At 46.2% G+C, this 22,529-nt stretch overlaps 1 protein-coding gene across 3 annotated transcripts in view; it reads right to left on the bottom strand.

Moving 5' to 3' along the window:
* cadps2 (Ca++-dependent secretion activator 2) overlaps nt 1-22,529 on the bottom strand; it is a 162,613-nt gene that overhangs the window by 75,949 nt on the left and 64,135 nt on the right. For 2 of the 3 annotated variants that reach the window (XM_041939895.1, XM_041939893.1), the window contains exons 4-11: nt 18,626-18,706; nt 17,076-17,309; nt 16,708-16,829; nt 11,753-11,864; nt 7,393-7,532; nt 2,650-2,716; nt 1,621-1,729; nt 347-547 (exon numbers count right to left, since the gene is read on the bottom strand). In XM_041939895.1, coding sequence (XP_041795829.1) covers nt 347-547; nt 1,621-1,729; nt 2,650-2,716; nt 7,393-7,532; nt 11,753-11,864; nt 16,708-16,829; nt 17,076-17,309; nt 18,626-18,706 — 1,066 coding nt within the window. The remainder of the gene's footprint in view (nt 1-346; nt 548-1,620; nt 1,730-2,649; nt 2,717-7,392; nt 7,533-11,752; nt 11,865-16,707; nt 16,830-17,075; nt 17,310-18,625; nt 18,707-22,529) is intronic. The other variant, XM_041939894.1, reaches the window with a different exon arrangement.

The following is a 22,529-nucleotide window of genomic DNA, read 5'->3' as shown; positions in this document are numbered from 1 at the left end:
CTCTTCAGTGTGTTTGCTGGTGAAACGGAAATTCACACGTTTGATTCCAGCGAATAATCAGACCCCGAAAACACAAACAGCATCAGTATTACTCCTGTTTAAAATACTCTCTGATCATAATACTCGTGTATTTGTACTTCTGCCGTTTCTTAATGGTTTGTGATGCTCGTATCGACCGGCTGGACGTACGGCGGGCGGGCAGCCCCCGTCTGACAGCCGACTTCCTCTGAGGAACAGTCACATGTTTGTGTTTGTGCTGCAGATCAATCTGAGGTTTAGAAGCGAATCAACATCTGCAGTTTCAGCTCTGAGTAATAAAGACGACCCGCGGGGCGTCAGAACCTACTGATGGGCGACGCCGGTTTCTGGGTCCCTCCTCTGCAGTTCATAGTCTTGTTCTGCGGCGGCGGGACCGGTTTGTAGGACTGTCCCGTGGCTCGGTACATGGCCTGGACCCACAGAGTCCGGTCCTGCTCGTCGTCGCAGGCAAACATCACCAGGTCGCCCTCCTTCACGGCGTTAAAGAACACCCGGCCGCCCTGCAGACCTGAGGAGGAGCAGGAGGAGCAGAGGGAGTCAGTCTGCACAAACACTCACGAAGCTGCATCATCTCACACTGCTGATGGTCTCTGACGAGGTGTTTTCACTCCATCTGTCATCTTCTGAACGCGTTAACATGCAGAACAAACCTCCGAGGAGCTTTTACACGACGGTTAAAGCTGAAAGATTTTTGTTTTTGGATGAACGTCACATCAGCGACTCTGTTTTAGTGTGTTTCTGTTTTTTTGTCTATTCTCTGATTTTCAAACGAGTTTAACGGATCAATAAAGCAGCTTCATGTGAGTACTGACTTTAATCCACTGCATGTGAAAGACAAATATTACACACGTTCTTTTGACTCCACTTTATTTTTATGGAGGTTCAGTTACTTTGAAGCAGCTCTGAGGTCAGTGGATGAATTCTCTCTTCTAAAACGTGATTGGCTAGAAGGTGTGTTCGTCAAATCAGAAAAACCAATCACGGCGAAGGACTCCTCGCTGCATAAAGACGACATCTGTTCGGTCAGATCTGAACCCGCTGAGGGACGTGGAGGGATGTGACCGCCGGTTTTAAACCGAGCCGTCTGTGTTCGCAGCAGCTGCAGGTTTTATTCTGATCTCCATCGAGTCAGATGACTTTTCATGGACGTTATTCCATGTACTGGAACCAGGTCCTGTGACCTCACACTAACAGCCAGGTGTTAGCGTTAGCGACGATGTTTGAATCTGGCTGTCAGGAGGGAGTGAAATGATGAAATGACTTCAGAGACGCTGGTTTGAGTCTTTATGTTCTGTAAACTGTGGCAACAACAGCAACAACGAGCTGACATTAAAAAGAAACCCCGCCCCTAAAACCCTCTGATACTTTGACTCAGGTAAACATGTGACTGAAGGATAGTATCAGAACAGGTGCTGCAGTGATACTCGTCCTGCACAGACCTGCAGGTCTCAGACTGTATGAAATATGCTCACACACAGATTGAACACACAGATCCTCTCCCGCTCGGCTGGGCAGTGTAACGTCCTGTGAGATGATGACGATGATGATGACGATGATGTCAGGGAGCTCAGGTGTGCTTACCTGGCTGAGGGTCGCAGTAGTCCACCGTGTAGCCCTCCAGCTGCATCAGCTCCTGAGGCTCGGCCTTCTTCTCTCTGTAGCTGCACATGGCGAAGGTGTACTGACTCACCTGCGGGACGAAGACGCACGCTCATGAGCCGCGCACACACCTGAGGGCCTAAACGCAGCTGGATCCTCAGTCCTGATCGTCTAATCTAACACTTTTCTTATGCTTTTATTCCGGATTCGTTTGTTTTATACGTGTCAGAACTACGAGTGTCGGCCTCGAGTTTCCAGCTTCGATCATAAGAACAATGAAAGCAGACCTTCAGGCTCGTCTCGGATCCAGTCTGCAGCAGGTTTCGGGTCTACGTGAACGCAGTTTGATTTGGGATCTGACGCCTGCAGCAGCACAACCAGCAAACGATGAGCCTGAAGCTCGACATCGCTTTTTACATTTTAGTCACTTTGCTAAATTCAACAAAGATGAAATATGAAAACCATCTCACACGGCGACACCTCCTCACCCAAACAACAGTTCACTACATGGCCAAAAGTATGTGGACGGCTGACCACTGCAGTGTGGCGGCTGAACGTCCGCTCTTCTGGTTTCAGTCTAGATTTCCTCCCGTTCCAAGCCTGACGTCAGGTGATCAGGTGTGGTCACTAAACCACAGTAAACTGGGGAAACCCAGTTCTTGATGGTGCTGCTTTGTGCACAGCGTCATCTGACCTCACTTCCTGTTTCTCCATATTTAATACTGCGAGCAGCTGCTTCACTTCCTGCAGACACGCTGCCGGTTTGGTAGAAGGAATAAAGCAGAATATTTTTCACAGCATCAGGACAGAAACGCTGTCAAACAATCAGACGTGAACACAAAATGTAAATTTAAACGTCTGTCGTCGCCCTCAAAGATCCTGAGCGATCAATCAGGGAGTCGATGACAGCTGAACAACTGATTCTGGATCAGTCGGATCTCTCCTTCTGCCTCTCTGATCTGATTTCCCAATCAATCGATCGATATCTCCAACGTCTGATCGGCTTCTTACCTGCACGAGAACGAAGTATCTTTTTTTCCAGCGTTTCCAGACTCTCTGGCCCACGGCGTACAGATACCTGAAACACAAAGAGCCACACGGCGTCAGCTGCCGCCGCTGCGGCTTTAATCACCAGCTGAACGACAAAACCTGGAAAACAGGAATCTACAGACACCGTCCTGTAAAAACACACAAAGATGAGTCAGAAAATGGTGAAAAATCTCAGTTTGTGCGAGTCGAAGGTGACAGATCTTCATTTTACATGATGTGACACAAATATTCATGACTGAGAGGCTGAAAATGATCAAACCAGCTGCAGCTTTAAGTCCAATCGTCACGAGACAAACTGGGATTTCAGCTTCAAACTTCCTTCTTGACCTCAGAAACAGAAGCTGGCCGACCGCCCCCCCCCCCCACTCCCCCAGGGTCCATCCCACAGCGGGAACTTTTCTGCTCACTTTTGTCCTTCAGTCAAAGAATCGGTTAGTCTTAAAAACTGGATCCCCCCCCCCCCCCCCCCCCCCCCCCGTGTTACTCATCCTGCAGGTGAAATAATATTAATTATTCAAAGAAAACTATTCTACATCTCTTTAGCTGCAGGTCTCCATCAGGTTTGGAGATCAGTCTGATTTACACACCAGCTGCTCTAATCAACACACGGCCCATAGAGGGCGCCACAACAACAGCACGCTGACAATTCTGTCATTTATGAGAGGTGAAAATATAATAATAATAACATAATATATAAAATATCTAATCCTGAAAATAACCAACAAATAACAATTAACAACAATACTCAATAAAAGGCCCCAAAATGTGTCAAACCAACCAGTTTCTAAATTTCTATGTTTGATTAATTAAGAAAATTAATCAGCATCTGTTTTGAATTATTTAAGTTATCAATAAAGAAAAAACAGCAGATTTTTCTCTTGTTTCTGCTGTTTTTTCTGAAATCTTTGGTTTCTGGACTGAAGAAGTCTGAACTGTGACGACTCTTCTGACGAATTAAAAGGAATCGATGCTGGAAGCAGCTGAGCTCTTTATGAGGCCGCGACGGTGAAGATTTGACATTAATCTAAGGGACGAGGCAATAACAGAACAAAGAATATGAATAATTAGAGGGAACGGCCCCCCCAGCCTGAAGCTTTTTAAGCTCGACTTTCTTGACAAATATCAACGTTTTCCAGATTCTGACGTCGGTGGAAACAACCAGGAGCCTCTCAGGTTGGATCAGAGCTCATATTTTTCTATCTGTTAACAGCACATTATGTCATTCCTCCCCCAGCTGTGAACGCCATTAACACATTAACCCCCCCCCCCTCAGTGTGAAACTAAAAGGAGAAAGTAATGAGTCCTGAGCTGAGAGAGGCCGTGACACAGACAGCAGCTCATTGAGGAAGTCTTGAGGAAAATGGAAGAATGACCAGCGTGGCCTCCCAATCAATGGCTGCTCCCGGGCCTCCTGAAGCGTGGGATACAGGCAAGTGCGAGTGAGGAAAATCAATCGATGGCGAGACCTCTTTCTTCAGCCCTGCCGCCCGCCCTTAAAGAAAAGGCCTCCAGTCAAGGCTGCGGTGCGTCTGGACAGAGAATCTGGGCCATTCTGCACAACTCCGGGTTAACATGTGGCACCGCTCGCCGGCCACTTGTGAAAATGATTTGTCCGTCCGTCCTCCTGCAGGGTTTCAAACATCCATTCAGCCGCACGGCACCGCGGCGATGGACCGCAGACGCCGGAGAGTTCACTGCAGGCATTTAACAGTCCTCGCTGCAAAAAACCATCCGTCTTTAACTCGTCTTTTAGCTGCATATTCACACCGTCGGCGGCGAGACACTGGACTTATTCCCTTATTATCCCCCCCATCTCAGATCTGAGCAGGCTGAGCGATGAAGGTGGAAAAATAAACTCCCGACAGCAGCACTATCAGGGCTGATAGAAGGCTTTGGTGATTACTGATCAAAAATAACATGTTTTAAGATGAAATGATTGATTGGAAAGATGTTCTGGTTTTTCAGAGCCCCCCCCCCGCAGAAACTTTCACTGTTTCATGAATTTGTTTTATTGCCTTAAATTGATTTCCACTGTTTTAAATGTTCCAAAGCATCAAAAGTTATTTCTGTCTCCAGTGACATTAAATCATTTTCCCCACTTGAGCTTTTTAATTAATAAGAAAACAAAAATTCAGAGTGAAAAACAGGATCAACATGGACTGAATTCAGATTTAAGCTTCTCTTTTCTGCTGTTTTTATGCTTCTTTCTTTTATGTTTTTTTGTCTTCTATGAGGTGAAATAATCTCATCACAGGGTCTGATTTCATCGACTTTATCAATAAAAACTGATCTATTTATTTTTTCTACTATAATTTCTTATAATTTCTTTACACCAGCTTCTTTTTTAAAAAAGAACAGATTGTACTGAATTGATTTGAAACTGATTCTTTTGTTTCAGGGCATCAAAAATCCTTTAATATCCTGCAAAATTAAATAATCTCAGTAAATGAGCAGAATTAGTTCTTTAAATATGATTTTAGGATTAAATGGCCGGCTGAGTGTCCTGCAGCACAAAGCAAACCAACGGATTCACAGAATTTATTAGAATGAATCAGAACAATAAAAGATTCGACTGCACGTTCAACCTTCAACCTGACAAGACGTCAAACGTCTGAAAACCTGAAACAGGATGAAGAAGAAACATTTTCAGTTATTTAATGAAGCAGCAGGAACGTTGGAGAGGAGCAGAGCTCTCAGATCGAACCGTGAAAACCGATCCACGTCCTCTCAGCGAGCTGTCACATGATTAAAAAACAAGCTCGAGCTGAACAGGTGACAGGTGTCGCCTTCACGCGTCAACGTCAAATCAAACGTGTTTGATGTTTGCGTGTCAACCAAAATGCTTCCTGTTTGTGCGAAATGCCCCCCCGGCGTCCGTCGGCCATGAAAAGGGTTCAGGTGTTCAGGAATCTGACAAATGTAAAACAGTTCTGAGCGAAAGCTTCTCTGCCTGTCGTCTTTGTGCCGGCCTCCTCTTTCAGAAACAAACAGCTCGTTCGCCTTCTTCGAAACAGAGATTCACAGTGAAAACAGCATCAAATCACCTGAGCGGAGGAAATATAAAACACATGATGACACCTTTCGGCAGGTGAACCACAGATTGTGTCTTTAATGAATCAGAACTGACGGAGAGCCGCTTAAACACAGAAGAGCTGGAGGTGAAGCAGAGATGCACTGGGAGGCTAACACTGACCCCTTGTGGCGATCTTTGCAAACTGCACCCAACATTTATCTCACTCCCACAGCTTTGTGCTTGTCACAGCAGAGTCCACGGGCTCCTGAGGGGAGGCCCGACTCCCAGTTCTCCTGCCAAACCCTCCTCTCCATTCACACTCACTGATAAACTCTGCAGGTTCACGCAGGAAGACATCAAATTAATCTCTGAGCGTCTAACACAGACAGACATTCAGGATGTGTTTAGCTTATCTTAGCTCAAAGACTGGAAGCAGGGGGAAACTGCTAGCTTCATCCAAAGGAAAAAAAAATACAACAACACTGCAGCTGTTCACTGCTTCAGTCTCAAGCTGCTACAAACACACCTGGATTTCAAAAAATATTCTGTTACTTTATTTTAACTGCACTTACAACGGAAAGTGGGACCACATCAGCAAGTTTCTGAAGAAAAACCTGGAAAAGACTCAAATCAATCAAATTCTACATATTGATTCTGGATCTCCACTGAGAGCAGTGTGCAGTTACACACACACACACACACACACACACACACAGCTGCAGTGTGAAATGAACAGACATCCTCAGCACAGATCTGGGTTTGAAAATGAGACATTTCTGCCATCTACTGGCACAAATGAAGAACTGCACCACAAACATGATGCTTCTACAGCTTTTCTGTATTTTAGATGTTTGGCTTCAATCTGAAAAAATGAAGAAATAAATCTTTTTGCTTCATAAAATCGAAATCTTTAAGAAGTGAAAGTGAACTTGGAGTTGTTTGACTTTCTCAAATGTATTTAGATAAAAGTTTCATTTTTTTTTACCATCATCAACAGGAAGAGCTGCAAATGAAATTTGTGTGTCTGAACAATAAAAATCTATTTTAATCATTTGATGTTTTCATTGATTGTTGAAAGTATAAATAAACTTTGATGTTTCATCATGTTGATGTCAAATTCCAAACCATCACAAACCCTTTTATAAAGAGCAGAACTGATCTCTGACTTCAGAGCAGCTTTCTGGATTAAACTGTGTTAATAAATGATCAGCTAACGAGCTGCTCGCATCTCATTATCATGTGATCACATGATCACAGTCAGACTGTTTCTGCTTCCTGTCAGTGACCAGCAGGTGACGCCGTCAGCCTGCTTTTACCCTTCAAACACAAGACCCTGACACACACACACACACACACACACACACACACACACACACACAGACACAGACACGCACAGACACACACACACACACACACACACACACACAGATTTGAACTCGTTCCACGTTATTCTGTGAAGCTGCCAAAAGAAGAGACAAATTCATAGTTTGCTCTGCATCATCACACGGTGATAACAAAACAAACAAACAAACAAACAAACAAACAACACAGGTGTGATGTCATCACATTAACAACGTCCTGCAGAACGCTGCTCTGATTGGCTGCCTTTAAAGATCAGTGTAAAGCCTGTAAAGAGACTTTGGCAGGTCTTTGTGGACCAGGACTGGACCCCGTGGTCCCTGCAGACTCACCCGCTGTGCTTCATGTTGGGGGGTTTGTCCATCCGGACGGCCAGTTTGATCTTCAGCTCTGTGTCCTGGCTGTTCTTCGGGACGACCATCCGGTGGAACTCCGCCTGCTTCGGCCCGTTCGTGGTGGGATTCAGGACCACCTGAGGGGGGAGGGGGGCATAGAGGAGAGCAGCGATTGGTCAGCAAGTGACATAAAGGTCCAGAGTCTGTATGTTCCTTATAAACTCTTATTTTGCTTTGGGAACAAACTCAACTAACAACCATCAGTTTTCAGTATGATCTGCAGAAACTATAATATAAACTTTCTGAAGGTTAAAGTGGATAAATTAGATAAAAGTGGTCGAAGAGACCATGATCTGGATTCAGTATCAGTCGTTCAGGTTCTCCCTCCAGACACATTCTGATGCTTATTAGTGGTGGAAATAGACCGAATTTACAGCAGGAAGTGAAATCCACCACCTTTAATTCCCCAGACAGCAGACGGCAGACAGCAACCAGCAACCAGCAACCAGCAGCCTTCAACCAGCAACCAGCAACCAGCAACCAGCAGCCAGAAACCAGCAGCCAGAAACCAGCAGCCAGCAGCCTTCAACCAGCAGCCAGCAACCAGCAGCCAGCAGCCAGCAGCCAGCAGCCAGCAGCCAGCAACCAGCAGCCAGAAACCAGCAGCCAGAAACCAGCAGCCTTCAACCAGCAGCCAGCAGCCTTCAACCAGCAGCCAGCAACCAGCAACCAGCAGCCAGCAACCAGCAACCAACAGCCATCAACCAGCAGCCTTCAACCAGCAGCCTTCAACCAGCAACCATCAACCAGCAGCCAGCAACCTTCAACCAGCAACCAGCAGCCAGCAGCCTTCCACCATCAACCATCAACCAGCAGCCTTCAACCAGCAGCCAGCAACCAGCAGCCAGCAACCAGCAGCCAGCAGCCAGCAACCAACAACCATCAACCAGCAGCCAGCAACCAGCAACCAGCAACCAGCAGACAGCAACCAGCAGCCAGCAGCCTTCAACCAGCAACCATCAACCAGCAACCAGCAACCAGCAGCCTTCAACCAGCAACCATCAACCAGCAGCCAGCAACCAGCAGCCAGCAACCAGCAGACAGCAACCAGCAGCCAGCAGCCTTCAACCAGCAACCATCAACCAGCAACCAGCAGCCTTCAACCAGCAGCCAGCAACCAGCAGCCAGCAACCAGCAGACAGCAACCAGCAGCCAGCAGCCAGCAGCCAGCAGCCAGCGGCCTTCAACCAGCAACCAGCAACCAGCAGCCTTCAACCAGCAGCCAGCAGCCTTCAACCAGCAGCCAGCAACCAGCAACCAGCAGCCAGCAACCAGCAACCAACAGCCATCAACCAGCAGCCTTCAACCAGCAGCCTTCAACCAGCAACCATCAACCAGCAGCCAGCAACCTTCAACCAGCAACCAGCAGCCAGCAACCAGCAGCCAGCAGCCAGCAGCCAGCAGCCAGCAACCAACAACCATCAACCAGCAGCCAGCAACCAGCAACCAGCAACCAGCAGCCAGCAACCAGCCACTAGCAACCAGCCACCAGCAACCAACAGCCATCAACCAGCAGCCATCAACCAGCAACTATCAACCAGCAACCAACAACCAACAACCAGCAACCACACACACACACCTGCGTGTGTGTTTTCGTGTCTCATGTCAACATCGAGAAGGACGTCTGAAACTTCCTGAACTTTCGGCTCCCTGGACGACCTCGCCGTTCACCGTCCAATCAGAATCAGTCAATAATTAAAGGGTCGACACCTTCGCTGATGCTTTTCTTGTACAGCAGATTTTTATTTTCATCCACTCACTCGGCGACTCGGAGCCTGTTCTGGTATTAAGACTTTATCTCTCGCTGTAACTAAACCATAAAGATTATCTTTCTGTAAACGTAGAGTCTGAGTCAAACCAGAGGAAACATGGAACATCGTCACCTGCACCTGAAAGACAAAAACACATCCCTGTAGCCACGTTGGCAGCGCTCCATCTTTGACTCATCGCTGCAGATCTTCCTGGTGGTACTTCCTGTGAGCGTTCCTTAAATCCTGGTCTCAGATCAGAACACCTGTCACCTGATCAGAATGAGCCTCAACAACACGTCAGCTCCACTTCGAAGTCCAACATCACACCTAGAAACACTGACTGAGCTGCTGTGGTGCTGATGCTGCTGCTGTCACGGCTAACAGGAAGTGACTGATATCGACACCGACGGAGCTCTGCAATCATGTTTGTCTTGATGTGAAAACATAACCCCGTCACTTCATTAGTTCAGCAGTTAATTAGTTCATTTTTCAGTTGGTTTGATACCGAGTTAATTAGATTTTTAACTGCTCAGAGATGAAACAAAGCAAAGTGTTTGAAATGATCTCATGCAGACGGAAATAAAGAGTAAAGGCGATGCTGTGGAGGTCATTTAATTCTGTTTCCTGTCTGTAGTTCAGCTCTGATCAGAAGGGAAACAAACGCTGAGTGTCGGTACGTGAGTGAAACAATTTGATTAAAAACCACTGATTTAAATAAAACACTATTCGCACTTTGAAGGCGATGATTTTCTTTTCATGGACCGAGGTGTTTAAAGCTTTATACAGTTTCAGCCATCAAGTGTTTTCAGGCCTTGTCATGTGCAGATAATTCATTCCTTCGTCTTGGCCACATTGATTTCTAGCCGGCTAATGCGACGCCATGTTTGAAGGGCCTTCAGCGTGGGCCAGCCTCACATAAAGGTCTGTTTTCTGTAGGTCAGCTCAGGCCTCAGCAAACCAAAACAATCTCAGACGCTTCTCATTGATTTTGAATTCGTTGGTAAAATGAGAGACAGAGGACAGAATGTCTGACATCCCCTGACACAAACCCTCAGTGGGCGGAAAGTCCCTGATCCACAGAACCAACCCTGTTCTGAAGCTGACATCAATGAGCCTTTTCAGAGCTGCAGACAGGAAGCAAAAACTGAACTAAAGTAGAAGCCCGACAAATCCTTCAGGACACATAAGTCAGCATAGCATCATCTGTCGCTCTCCGCATGATGGCTACAGTGGTGGTCAGGTGACCAACCAGGACTCGCTCCACTCAGTGACCAACCAGGACTCGCTTCACACAGTGACCAACCAGGACTCGCTTCACACAATGACTAACCAGGAATCGCTTCACACAATGACCAACGAGGACTCGCTTCACTCAGTGACAGACCAGCCAACCAGGACTCGCTTCACACAATGACCAACCAGGACTCGCTTCACTCAGTGACCAACCAGCCAACCAGGACTCGCTTCAAACAGAGACCAACCAGGACTTCACACAGTGACCAACCAGGACTTCACTCAGTGACCAACCAGGACTTCACTCAGTGACCAACCAGGACTCGCTTCACTCAGTGACAGACCAGCCAACCAGGACTCGCTTCACACAATGACCAACCAGGACTCGCTTCACACAGTGACAAACCAGGAATCACTTCACACAATGACCAACCAGGAATCGCTTCACACAATGACCAACCAGGACTCGCTTCACACAATGACCAACCAGGACTCGCTTCACACAATGACCAACGAGGACTCACTTCACTCAGTGACAGACCAGCCAACCAGGAATCGCTTCACACAGTGACCAACCAGGACTCGCTTCACACAATGACCAACCAGGACTCGCTTCACTCAGTGACCAACCAGGACTCGCTTAACACAATGACCAACCAGGACTCGCTTCACTCAGTGACCAACCAGGACTCGCCTCACACAGTGACCAACCAGGACTCGCTTCACACAGTGACCAACCAGGACTCGCTTCACACAGTGACCAACCAGGACTCACTTCACACAATGACCAACCAGGACTCGCTTCACACAATGACCAACCAGGAATCGCTTCACACAATGACCAACGAGGACTCACTTCACTCAGTGACAGACCAGCCAACCAGGAATCGCTTTACTCAGTGACCAACCAGGACTCGCTTCACACAATGACCAACCAGGACTTGCTTCACTCAGTGACCAACCAGGACTCGCTTAACACAATGACCAACCAGGACTCGCTTCACTCAGTGACTAACCAGGAATCGCTTTACTCAGTGACCAACCAGGACTCGCTTCACTCAGTGACCAACCAGGACTCGCTTAACACAGTGATCAACCAGGACTCGCTCCACTCAGTATAGAGAGCACACACAGTTCAGAGGCTGAAGGCTACCTCTCACTCTTTATATACTGTATTTAGTTCTGACTGATGACCTGATCAAAGATCGACCACTGATGTGACTGAATAAACATCACACACACTTTGTGTTGCTGTGTGTGCTGTGTGTTGTGTGTTGTGTGTGTCACGTGTGGTACAGCGGAGGTGGACTCACCCGACCCAGCTCCTTATCCTCCAAAGCCAGGACCCCAGTGCTCTCTGTGAACAGCTTCACTTTGACCGAGGGCAGAGGGTGAGTCGTGGTGAAGTCCCCCTGAGTCCCCCACCTGAAAGACACGAGGACCCTGTTCAGAGCTGGACAGACACACTGCACAGACCAGCTGACCGGCCACAGCATGGCTGCCCACATCAGTTTTGGTTATTGAAAATTCCAATAAAGTTTATTCAAACAAGCAACCACATCTGTTTCAATGTTGACAAAAGAGAGAAAAGCAGCATCACTTCAAGTAAGAAGAAAAACACTTCTGTCAACAAATATTCTGAATTCAAACAAACAGAACAAAATGCAGACATTCGATTGTGAAAATAAAAATTGGATTGTGGGGAAAAAAAGCAGGAATTATCATTTTTGAACCAGAAAAATCTGTCAAAGTCCAACATATCTAAATTTCTCCGCTCATGATGTCCAGTGAAAACGATTCCTGAGTTAGAAGTGAAAAGTTTCAGGCTCTTGACGCTGTTCGCGCTGCTTCTCTGTTGTTTCTTATTATTGTTATTTCCACCAAACCAGAGTTGGTGATGAACGTCGGAACAGCGAAAAAAACAAACCAACAAGGTTCAGTTTTACTTTGTTCCTGTTGAGTTTGAATGAAGTGTTTTTTTTAAATAATGCTAAAATGACTGTTTTTGTAAATGGAGTCTGGTGGCTTTGGGGAGAGCGATGTGACAGCTGTTTCTGGTGAAACAAAAAAGGATCTTACTCTTTAACAAACAGGTCTGTCTCTGCAGGAAACCTTTCATTAATGTCGTCAGACACTTATTACATCAATCTGAGCCTGTTAGCGGTAAAAACAAACACTTTTAGTTTGATGGAGCTCAAACATCCGGAGGGATTACTCTGCCGGCTGCTGCGCTCCTGTTCAATACCGGACTCATTTAAGAAATTATTGTCATTACACGAAAAGATGGGAAAACATGGTCCATCATCACATAATGTGTGACCCGTTTATCAGGGACACTGAAGTCCTCCAGGACACGTCGACCAACACCAACAGGTCACAAAACGTCTCTTTGACTGATTGAAAATGAAATGTAGGTCAAGCTGATTGATACACGCAAATAAATCAGCAACATGATTTTATTTGTCTATTCGGTCATGTGACGCTCTGTAGATCTTTCACACGTTGTTTGTGTTGAAGTGACACAGCAGTGTCTCTGGTGGTTCCGGTTTTCCCTCTCATGGACGTTATGTGCAGTAGATATTTGAATGGTTCACACCTTTGTGTCTTTTTTTAGAAGGAATATTCACACATCGTTTTTGGACCATTGTGACTTGAACCTGAGATTCAGTCCTTCAGTTTACACCCCAAACTTTTTCCATACATTAAACCTAAAGGACACAGATCCTCAGACAAAAAGGTCGCCCTGCGAACCCTGCTCAGCTTCCTGTGATAACATCGCATCACATCTCTGCCACGCAGCCGGCAGCAGCAAACAGCCCCATCAGTGTCGGCCGTCAAGAATCACTTATTGTTCCTCACCGAGGCTCTAATGGAGCAGAGTGATGCTCGCGGTGATGGAGACACGGCCATTATACGCACCGAGAGCCACGCTGCCATGATTACACGCCTGTACGCCAAAACTGTCATTTTAAGTGTGTAAGTGTGTGTGTGTGTGTGTGTGTGTGTGTGTGTGTGTGTGTGAGGTGCACAGATGACGAGTGACCCCTTCACTTGTCGAGGGCGAGAAGCAAAGCTGAGCTCCATATTCAGTTTCCCCAGTTTCCAAGGCAACGTTGTACGGGAAGGTGTATTCACTTCACACACACACACACGCACACACGCACACGCACGCACACACACGCACACACGCACACACGAACACACTCTTTTTGAGACAGAGGACAGACACTGACACAAACAGCTCTGACCTCGTGTATCAGCTGACCTGAGATCAGCTCGTTTGAACGCGAGCGATCACGTGACGCTCGCTGTTGTCACAGTTTGGTGATTTCGTGTCTCGTCTGTTTGCCGACTCGACCTTGAGCATTAAAACCAGACGGCGGAGAAAACAGACAGCGGGACTGACTGAGAAGCCAAACCTCAGCCTCGACAGGAACTGATTCAGAGTCAGCTCTTAGTCCCACACCGTACCTGCAACATGCAGTGTCTCAGGTGTGATAATATGTACTCATATGATAATAGTGCTATTATTGATTATTAGTGCTTATCAATGGTTGCCATTCACTGAGCAGAGATTCAGATTCACCAACAAAAAGATTTAAATGAAACACGATCGACATTTGATCAAAATGCTCAATAATAATGTGAACTGGGAGGATTTCAAATTACATTTAAAAGAATTACCAAAATAAAATAACTTCCAATAACTGAAGAACTCCATGAATCTACTTCCTCTGATGAAATGAACCATACCAGCCCTGACGCTCTGACAGTTCATTCTTCAAACTGTTCTTTTTGTCAGTGTTGATCCAGCTTATGATGCTGCAGGTGGTTAACTGCTTCTGATTGGACAGCGTTACAGCCAGTTTACACTTTACTACTTCATACTTTTTGAAAACTCCATGTTCAATTTCAACCATTTAAAGTTGGTGAACTGTCGCTTTAACTGTGACTCTTGCTGAATCCTCCTGCTGAATCTCAGCTGGTGTCGGTCTCTGAGGCTCATCGGTACATAATGAATGAAATGTTTTTGGTTTTAAGACACAGTCCGACCCTCTGAGCCACATCTGCAGCCAAAGCTCACGTTAGCTCCTCCGTCAAGGTGAAGCCATGCAGCAGGTGCTACAGGAGCAGCTGACGTTCGTGGAAGAAGCCTCTCTGCAGCCTCGGTCTTTTGTTCGGTCTTTTCAGCGAGTCACAGACGTTTGACGTTCCAGGATAATTGATGGTATCTCTAATGAAAAGGTCCTCGGTGATTAAACTGCAGGACTCATCGGAGCGACTGGACGACGCTCTAATCACAACTAATCATCATGTCCGTGTAATTACAGTTAACTACGATGTCATTAGGCGCACGGCTGTGTTATTGAAGATGAGGGGTGTGTGCTGTGGGTAATTACAGCGAAGGTCACGGGAGCCGCGGCGATGCCGGGCTTACGGCGCAGGATCCCCGTCGACCGGCGAGGTCATCAGGTGACGGCGAGCTCGTCAAATTGGCTCTGCTTGGCGATTCTGGTGGGCTGTCGGAAAAAAACCTCTCCACCAGCAGCTGGGGCATGCGAAAGGGCAGCCTCATTACCGCGGGGACCCCCGCTGTCTGATGGGCGTCCATCGACCAACAACCGCCACCAAGAACGTTCAGACCTGAGTGACAATCAGGCGCCAGCAGGTTGCTTTTTCCAATTAATGTCTGACCTCATCAGCTTCATTAAAAAAAAAAAAAAAAAACATTTCAAACAAGGCACCGAGGTGTCCCTGAACCAGGCCTTTAACAGACGGATCTGGTGGATCTTCTGGAGCTCAGAGGCCTGAATCTAACAGTCAGGAGTCAGCAGAGAGGAGGAGAACCTGGTCCTCAGGGAAACTGTCCTGAATCATAAATAACTGAAGCAAAGCTGCGATTTGAGCTTTAGCTTCAGTTCGTTAGCTCAACACTGAGCGTATTACCTGAGCTGGGTGTGGTACGTGGAGTCATGCTCGGTGCCAGTGAGGCCCAGCGTCCAACCACAGCACTGCAACAAAAAAACAGCTCGCAACCCAGGAAGCATCTTCCCATAGACCTCTATTGTAAAGTGTGCAGGAGGAGATACAATGTGTGAATGAGCTACGTGGGAGGAACAGACGCCATGTTGGGAGTCCAGGATCCAGTTCTTATACAGCCAGGATGCTAACAGGCAAACATTAGCATACAACAGTATGTTAATATTAGCCTGTTAGCATTATGATGAGACTGCAATATGACTGTAAGCATGGTAATGTTAGCATTAATGTGAAAGGTCAGCTGAGCCCCTTTGATTTAAGCTACATGATGACCTTTCCTCTGGCGCCACCCTCAGGCCAAACCTTTGTATTGACCATTCAGATTCTGCAGCCTCACAGGAGCACAAGTCTCGCTACACACCTTCATTTTTCCTTCCTGTGGAGTCCCAGGTGTGAGTCAGTCCCTGATTGGCTGTAATGAAGCCATCGCAGGTCTGCGAGGGGGGAAACAAAGATGGCGTTGAGCTCAGTTGGACCTTCCTCCAGAAACCACTGTGTGTGTTTATGTTTCGTGTGTGATGAGGAGAGACGGACTCCCATCACTGTTACATAACAGCCTCATCTTCTCGCCACATCAGCCTTGACTTCTCGTGGCGTTTGAGGAAGCTGAGGGTCTTCGGTCTCCGGTCCACAGAAGCGCTGTTTGCAGTTCAAAGATGTGGGTCTGCTGCTGTGATTCAGTTTCAGGTGTTAAGGAGGCTTCTCGCCGAGGTCGGCATGTTCATTTCGTCTTCAAGAGGTCGACGATAATCCAATTAGGAGTCGAGAGCGAAGCGTCAGCAGGCTGTAAACGGGAAGCTTCCTGTAAACGGAGTATCAGCTCTGAACGCTGTTCATGTCTCTGCAGATTACAGCCTCGCCGCTTTGTGTGCAGAGCGGCTCAGGCACCTCGACCACGACCGAAAGTACTGAAAGCTGCACAAACACTCCAGATCCTTCTGCACTGATGTGAGTCAGCGTCAGTCTGACCATAAATAAAAGCAAAGACGCACCGTTCAGGTGTTCACACGCTCAGTTTCTCTTCAGTCCGCTCAAAAATGTGTTTCGCTGTTACTTCACCTGAGTGTTCGACCCTCACGCTGCAGAAAGATGTTCGAGCAGCTTGACAACAGAAAGCGGTTTTCATATAACGAATTTAAGCCAATCGTGACGGCAACGATTTAAACGTCCGACTTTTCTGTTTGAGAGCTGAGACGCTCTGAATGAAGCGGGACGGAGCAGAACTCACTGTGGTCTGGAGGCTTCGGCTTGGTCCGTCTGCAGCTTTTCTCCTCCCTCCACCTCCATGGTGCAGTAAACGATCCGGTTGGGAGCCACAGACCTCAGACCCTGGACCTCCACGATCACAATCTGAAAACACCAGCAGGGGTTAAAACTGATGACCTGTCCTGAGCGAGCAACAACCCAAAAACCCCGAATGTTTCAGATATCAGAAAGCAGAACCAGGACATGTTGAAACATCTGGACCATGTGGTCCACCGTCTGCAGCTCTACCTCATTTTCTCTTCATTGTTTCTTAACAAGGAAACTAAACGAACTGTCACATGTCATGAAATCAGGACGTTTATCATCCAACGAGTTCACGCCCACACAGACCTCCAGAGTGAAGGACAGCACGACGTCAGACTTGGACAGGATGTCTCCCTCGTCTCCCATGTCCAGGAAGGAGTTGTTGATGGAGGAGCGTTTGAGCTTCTGTTTGAAGTCCGGACCTCCTTTGGACACCGGCAGACTCTCCAGGTTGGCCATGAGCAGGTTGACCGCCGAGCGCAGCTCCTCCACGTAAAGAGGCTCCATGTCGGCGGAGACGAACTTCGGGTGCCTCCTCTCCTGCGGGACGGACATTCAGACACAGCTCATCATCTGCACAAAGGTTTGCTTCACAAAGAGGTGAACCTCGCTGTGAGGAAACCCGCTAACAGACAATAAACTGGATGTTTCTGTCTCTGCTGGGCAGCAGAGACAGAAACATCCTGCTTGTCTTCATGAACTAAATGAACAAATTTTACAACAAACACATTTTGGGGGAGCTGAAAGTGCCGTCTGCCTGTTGGGAGGTAGAAATCATAATTTGGAGTTTTGCAAGACTTGGAGATTGTAATTTGTTTAACCCTCCTGTTGTCTTCGGGTCAATTTTGACCCGTTTTCAAGTGTTTGCATATCATAACTCTGGTTTTCTCTTATATAATTGCTTGAAAATGACATGGATGGTTCCATACTCTGCTCTTTGCAAGTACAATTAATTTTGACTATATTCTTTGAATTATGTGTGTTTTATTAAAATTTATAGCATCTGTGGTCAAATTTGACCCGGCCACAATAAGTGGTGTAATGGATCAAACTATTGTGCTTTCCAGTACAATAAACACACACACACACACACACACACACACACACACACACACACACACACACACACACATTTATACTTCATGCTTTATAAACAGTCAAACCACACCAGGTCGGGTGTGTCTATTTGCTGCCATTAAAAATTTTTACATTATTTCAGAACAGTGTCCTGACTGAACTTTGACATGTGCCAGTCTGTGATAATACATACAATTCATGTGCCTCAGATCAAAACCAAAGTCACAATAATCAGAATTTCTGTTTTTTTACATCAAAAATGAAGTGTAATTTTTTATAAATTACATCTATTATATCAAACATTACAAAAATAAGTGTAAAATATATGTTGATGTGTTGGAAACAAGTTGACTAAAAAGGTTCAACACAGACTTTGATGATTATTTTATACGTCATGCTTCACAAGCAGTCAAACCAGACCGGGCCAATTTTGACCCGGGGGGACAAAAGGTGCAGAGCAGATGGGAAGACAATACGAGGGTTAATCAATGCACGACTTCAGTTACTTATAAAGTCAAAATTAACTAGAATCTGTAACAAAAAGCTAAATGTTGGAAGCAGAGCGAGATGCAAACACGAGATCATCAGCTGCCTTCTTCTTCCTTATAAAAACATCCGACTCTTCAGCTGTGAAACTTCCTCCCCCAGCGAGTGTCTAACTGTGTCTGGTTTGTTGGAGGTCGTTTGCTCTGCAGAGCTGCAGCGATGATGACACCTGCTGTCGCGATCGGTTCTTCTGTGTTTTATATCAGTGTGACATGATAACGTGCGTTTCTCACCCTGGAAATCTTCTCGGCCAGCTGTAACCTGCCGTCCAGCTCTCTGCGGATCTGAGCCGCCTGCTCGTCCACGTTGTCCAGCTGAGAGAGAAACAACAAAAAGAGAAGAAGAGTCTCAATCCAGCTAATCAGAGAGCTGCACAATCAATAAACCAATCAAAAGGTGAAGGAGAGTCGCAGTAGGGGAGGTCTACTGATAAAGCCAACTTTACGGAAGCTCAGGTGTGCACTGATAAACTATTCGGCAGCTAAGCTGGCAAAAGCCGACAGAAAGCAGCCAATCAGGATCGAGGGTTCAACAACCTCATCAGGATGAAGACAAAGTGCCTCTTGTCCAATTACAAAAGAGAATTATTCAATCATGCTTGTTTATTTGTGGTCATGGACTGAGCGTTAAAGCTGCAGGCTGTTCTGCTGCAGTTCCACTGATGTCCACTAGATGCTGCTCCAAGAAAACTCTCACTGTATTGAAGTGAAACTAACAGACTTGGATGTAGAAATTTCTCTTTAACAGTGACTCTCCCAACGCTTTCTTTAAAGTCCTCGTCCGTCACTTACAAAGTTTTGATGTTGAGTTGAAAAAGTAAATGTTTGATCCAGCCAACACAGGTTGGTTAACCTCTGCATGAAGAATTAACGAGAGACATGTCCTACTGCTTTAATGGACGGACAAACCAACCAGTCTGAGCTGCCTTCCCCCCTGCCTGAAGACAGACACCTTTGGTCCAGATCAGGACTTTCTGGCTCCAGAAACTCGCAGTGTGTTTTAGTTGTAGTTTAACGAGCTTTGGCTCTGTTTCCCTCCTCACTGTCATCGCCTTCAACAACTGCATCCATTCATTTGGCAGAGACTTTCAACCCGAAGCGTCTGACGTCGTTAACTCCCTCCATTATGATTTGCCCTCAGAAATACTGGGATGATCTGCTGTTGGTCTGCTGGAGTAGAGATGGGATTTATGGCTCTTTGAGGGGAGCCGGATCTTGGTGAGCCATTCCTTTCAAAGAGCCGTTCAAAAAACTGGCTCATTTTTATATTTATTCAGTTTTAAGAAGGCAGTCTGGCCTTAACTCGTTTTATCTTGGAAATAACCACTGGGAGGAATGAATTTAGATATCCCACCAACATGAGTTTAAATTATTCTGAAATATTGATTATAACATCATTTGACATGTGTGGATTAGATTTTAAAGTCTGATCTGGGTTAATTGTAAATATTCCACAGGGTGGCGCCACGTCACTCTGCTTTGACAGTGCTTTGCTTTTTTTTTTTGTTACTGGCGCACTCACGTGAAGGCAGCGTGCACAAGGTGGCGTGATGCTATTTGCATATCTAATAAGCAGCGTGCAGCTGGGCAGCGCTCCTCCCCATGTAACTCAAAAAAAAAAGAACGGGTCCCAGCTGCGACTCGGTTCCCATCGTTCATGTTAACGAGCCGTTCAAAAGAACCAGTTCGTTCGTGAACGTCACAACACTATACTGGAGGATTCAGAAACAGTTGAAAGGAGGTCGGGGATGTGTCTGAAACAAACCGCCAACAGATATCAGGGAAGAATATTTTAAAAAGAAATCTAAAAACTGATCTTCACTGAAACCTGTAACTCGCTCTCAGCTGATGCAGGTCTGAGCTGATGACTTTAAAAATGCTGGATTTTGCTTGATTTTATGCGTCCTATGTAATTGATTTTCACCTGTAATCTATTATTAGGGACACGGGGCAACGTCCCGAGTCACTTATTACTATCCCGCGCGTTTCTTCTTCTTCTTCTTCTTCTTCTTCTTATTAGGGACACGGGGCAACGTCCCGAGTCACTGGCTCCTACAGCTATTTCATAGCTGCAGGAGCCAGTGACTCGGGGCGTAGCCCCGAGTCACTTATTACTATCCCGCGCGTTTCTTCTTCTTCTTCTTCTTCTTATTAGGGACACGGGGCAACGTCCCGAGTCACTGGCTCCTACAGCTATTTCATAGCTGCAGGAGCCAGTGACTCGGGGCGTAGCCCCGAGTCACTTATTACTATCCCGCGCGTTTCTTCTTCTTCTTCTTCTTCTTATTATTTTTCATCTTCCTCCAAGTTTTCGTCCCTTAACTCGCCCCGCAGCTTTGAGAAAACCCTCGCAAATTATATATCAAAACGTGCGTATTGTTCGGGATCGGTGTGCTATTACTTTTCTCAAATTTATCGCAGTTTTTCGCGTCGTAAGACGCGAAAAACTGCGATAAATTTCCCATAAGAAATGAATGGGACGGGCGAAAAAAACAAGATTGAAATTGGAGTTTTTCAAACATCTGTAGCTCAGGCATACATTCACCGAGAGACTTCATTTCAACTTTAAAATGTAGACCCAAGTCTGGTCTATTGGTGTGTTCATCCACATTTTGATTGGTCCTATAGTTTTTGATCAGTCACTGTTCAATGACAGTGATCGTTTGGCGGGAAATTTTGAGATTATAATGGGTGTGTATTGCGCGGAATGTTCGTGCTAGAGTGCGTGCTAGAGTGGCACAGAGTCTAAAAACGATCTGAAAATCTTCTCTTTTTCTCGTCGCTACGGCCACAAATTACACTCTACACGCATAATTTTGGGCTCATTTTGTAGACAAACTTGTCCTCTTTCGTGTGATGTCCTCGAAAAAGCCGAGAGACTTACTGAATTTAAATAGTGAGACGTTTTGTGCAGCCAGCGCCCTCCTGTTCTCCCATTAAGTCCCATGTTAAAATTCAGAGCTGTTTTGTGAGCAAAGCAGAAATGCCTCCTGTCTTTAGATCGCCATAAAACGAAAAGTTGTTGTGTCAGGAATAAAACGAGGAGATGGCCGGACTCAGGAAGTTCTCGGGAGTCCGATGATCTATAGTACACTCTGATACGAGGTACGGTTCTCTCACCAGAGGATTTAGTTCAGGAGGTTCGCCGAACCCAAATCTCACTGCATACAATACAAACTCCTGTTCTCTGAGTCGCAGAGTCTTTTTAAGTCGACCATTTTGTCATTTTTCTAAAGAATATCTGGACATAAAACACACGTACATCTGGCCCAGACTTGTCCGCATCTCACAGTGTAATCGGTTTTTTGATAGCAGCTACGGTTTTGACACAATCGCAAGTTGTTCGGAAGAAACCGACAGCGAAAAAGCCGCTTTTCAAGGGAGGAGTTTAACAGGTGCAACTGTCATTTACACACACACCGGTCAATAACCCACGCACACACATCTGCAGGACAACAAGCCTGAGAATGATTATCTTAACGAGCTCAGTCAAAACAAGGGCATTGTTTGAAAACAATCTCCATCCAACAAACAGTTAAACTCAGCTTCACCAAGCGCTTTGCCAAAAAGGTTGAGAAAGTAGTCACACAAACACACACACAAGCAGGGCTAACCAACAGCTAAAAAGTGATTAAAAACAAGCACGTCAAAACTGAACAGGAACAGGTAAAAAGTGGGAGAGGTAGAGAGGTAATTATCAGCAGGTGGGGCAGAAGTTACACACGCACACAAACAAACACACACACACACACACATTCAGACACACATATACCAGACACATCTCCATGTAGGAGCAGGTTGGGCTGCTTGTGTAGTTCAAGCAGACACACACACACAAACAGACGAAGACACACACATACGCAGTCACACACAATGACAGATACATAAACACACACACACAGACAAATGCATAATGAAAACCCCATCCCCCCGCCCCCTTGTTAACGCCGTTATTAGCTCTGTTAGCACAGTTAGCTCTGTTAGCGTTAGCGCCGTTAGCTCTATTCGCACCGCTAGCTGTTAGCTCCGTTAGTGTTAGCTCTGTTAGCTCCGTCAGCATTAGCTCCATTCATGTTTATTGATTCAGTTCATTAATTCATGTTAACAGAGACATGAAGCAGAGGAGAGAAGCAGACAC

The sequence above is a fragment of the Chelmon rostratus genome, chromosome 6 (genome assembly GCF_017976325.1).
Source record: "Chelmon rostratus isolate fCheRos1 chromosome 6, fCheRos1.pri, whole genome shotgun sequence".
Classification (NCBI taxonomy): Eukaryota; Metazoa; Chordata; class Actinopteri; order Chaetodontiformes; family Chaetodontidae; genus Chelmon; species Chelmon rostratus.
The sequence above is the reverse complement of the archived record's forward strand: the minus strand, read 5'-3'. Positions and strand labels throughout refer to the sequence as shown.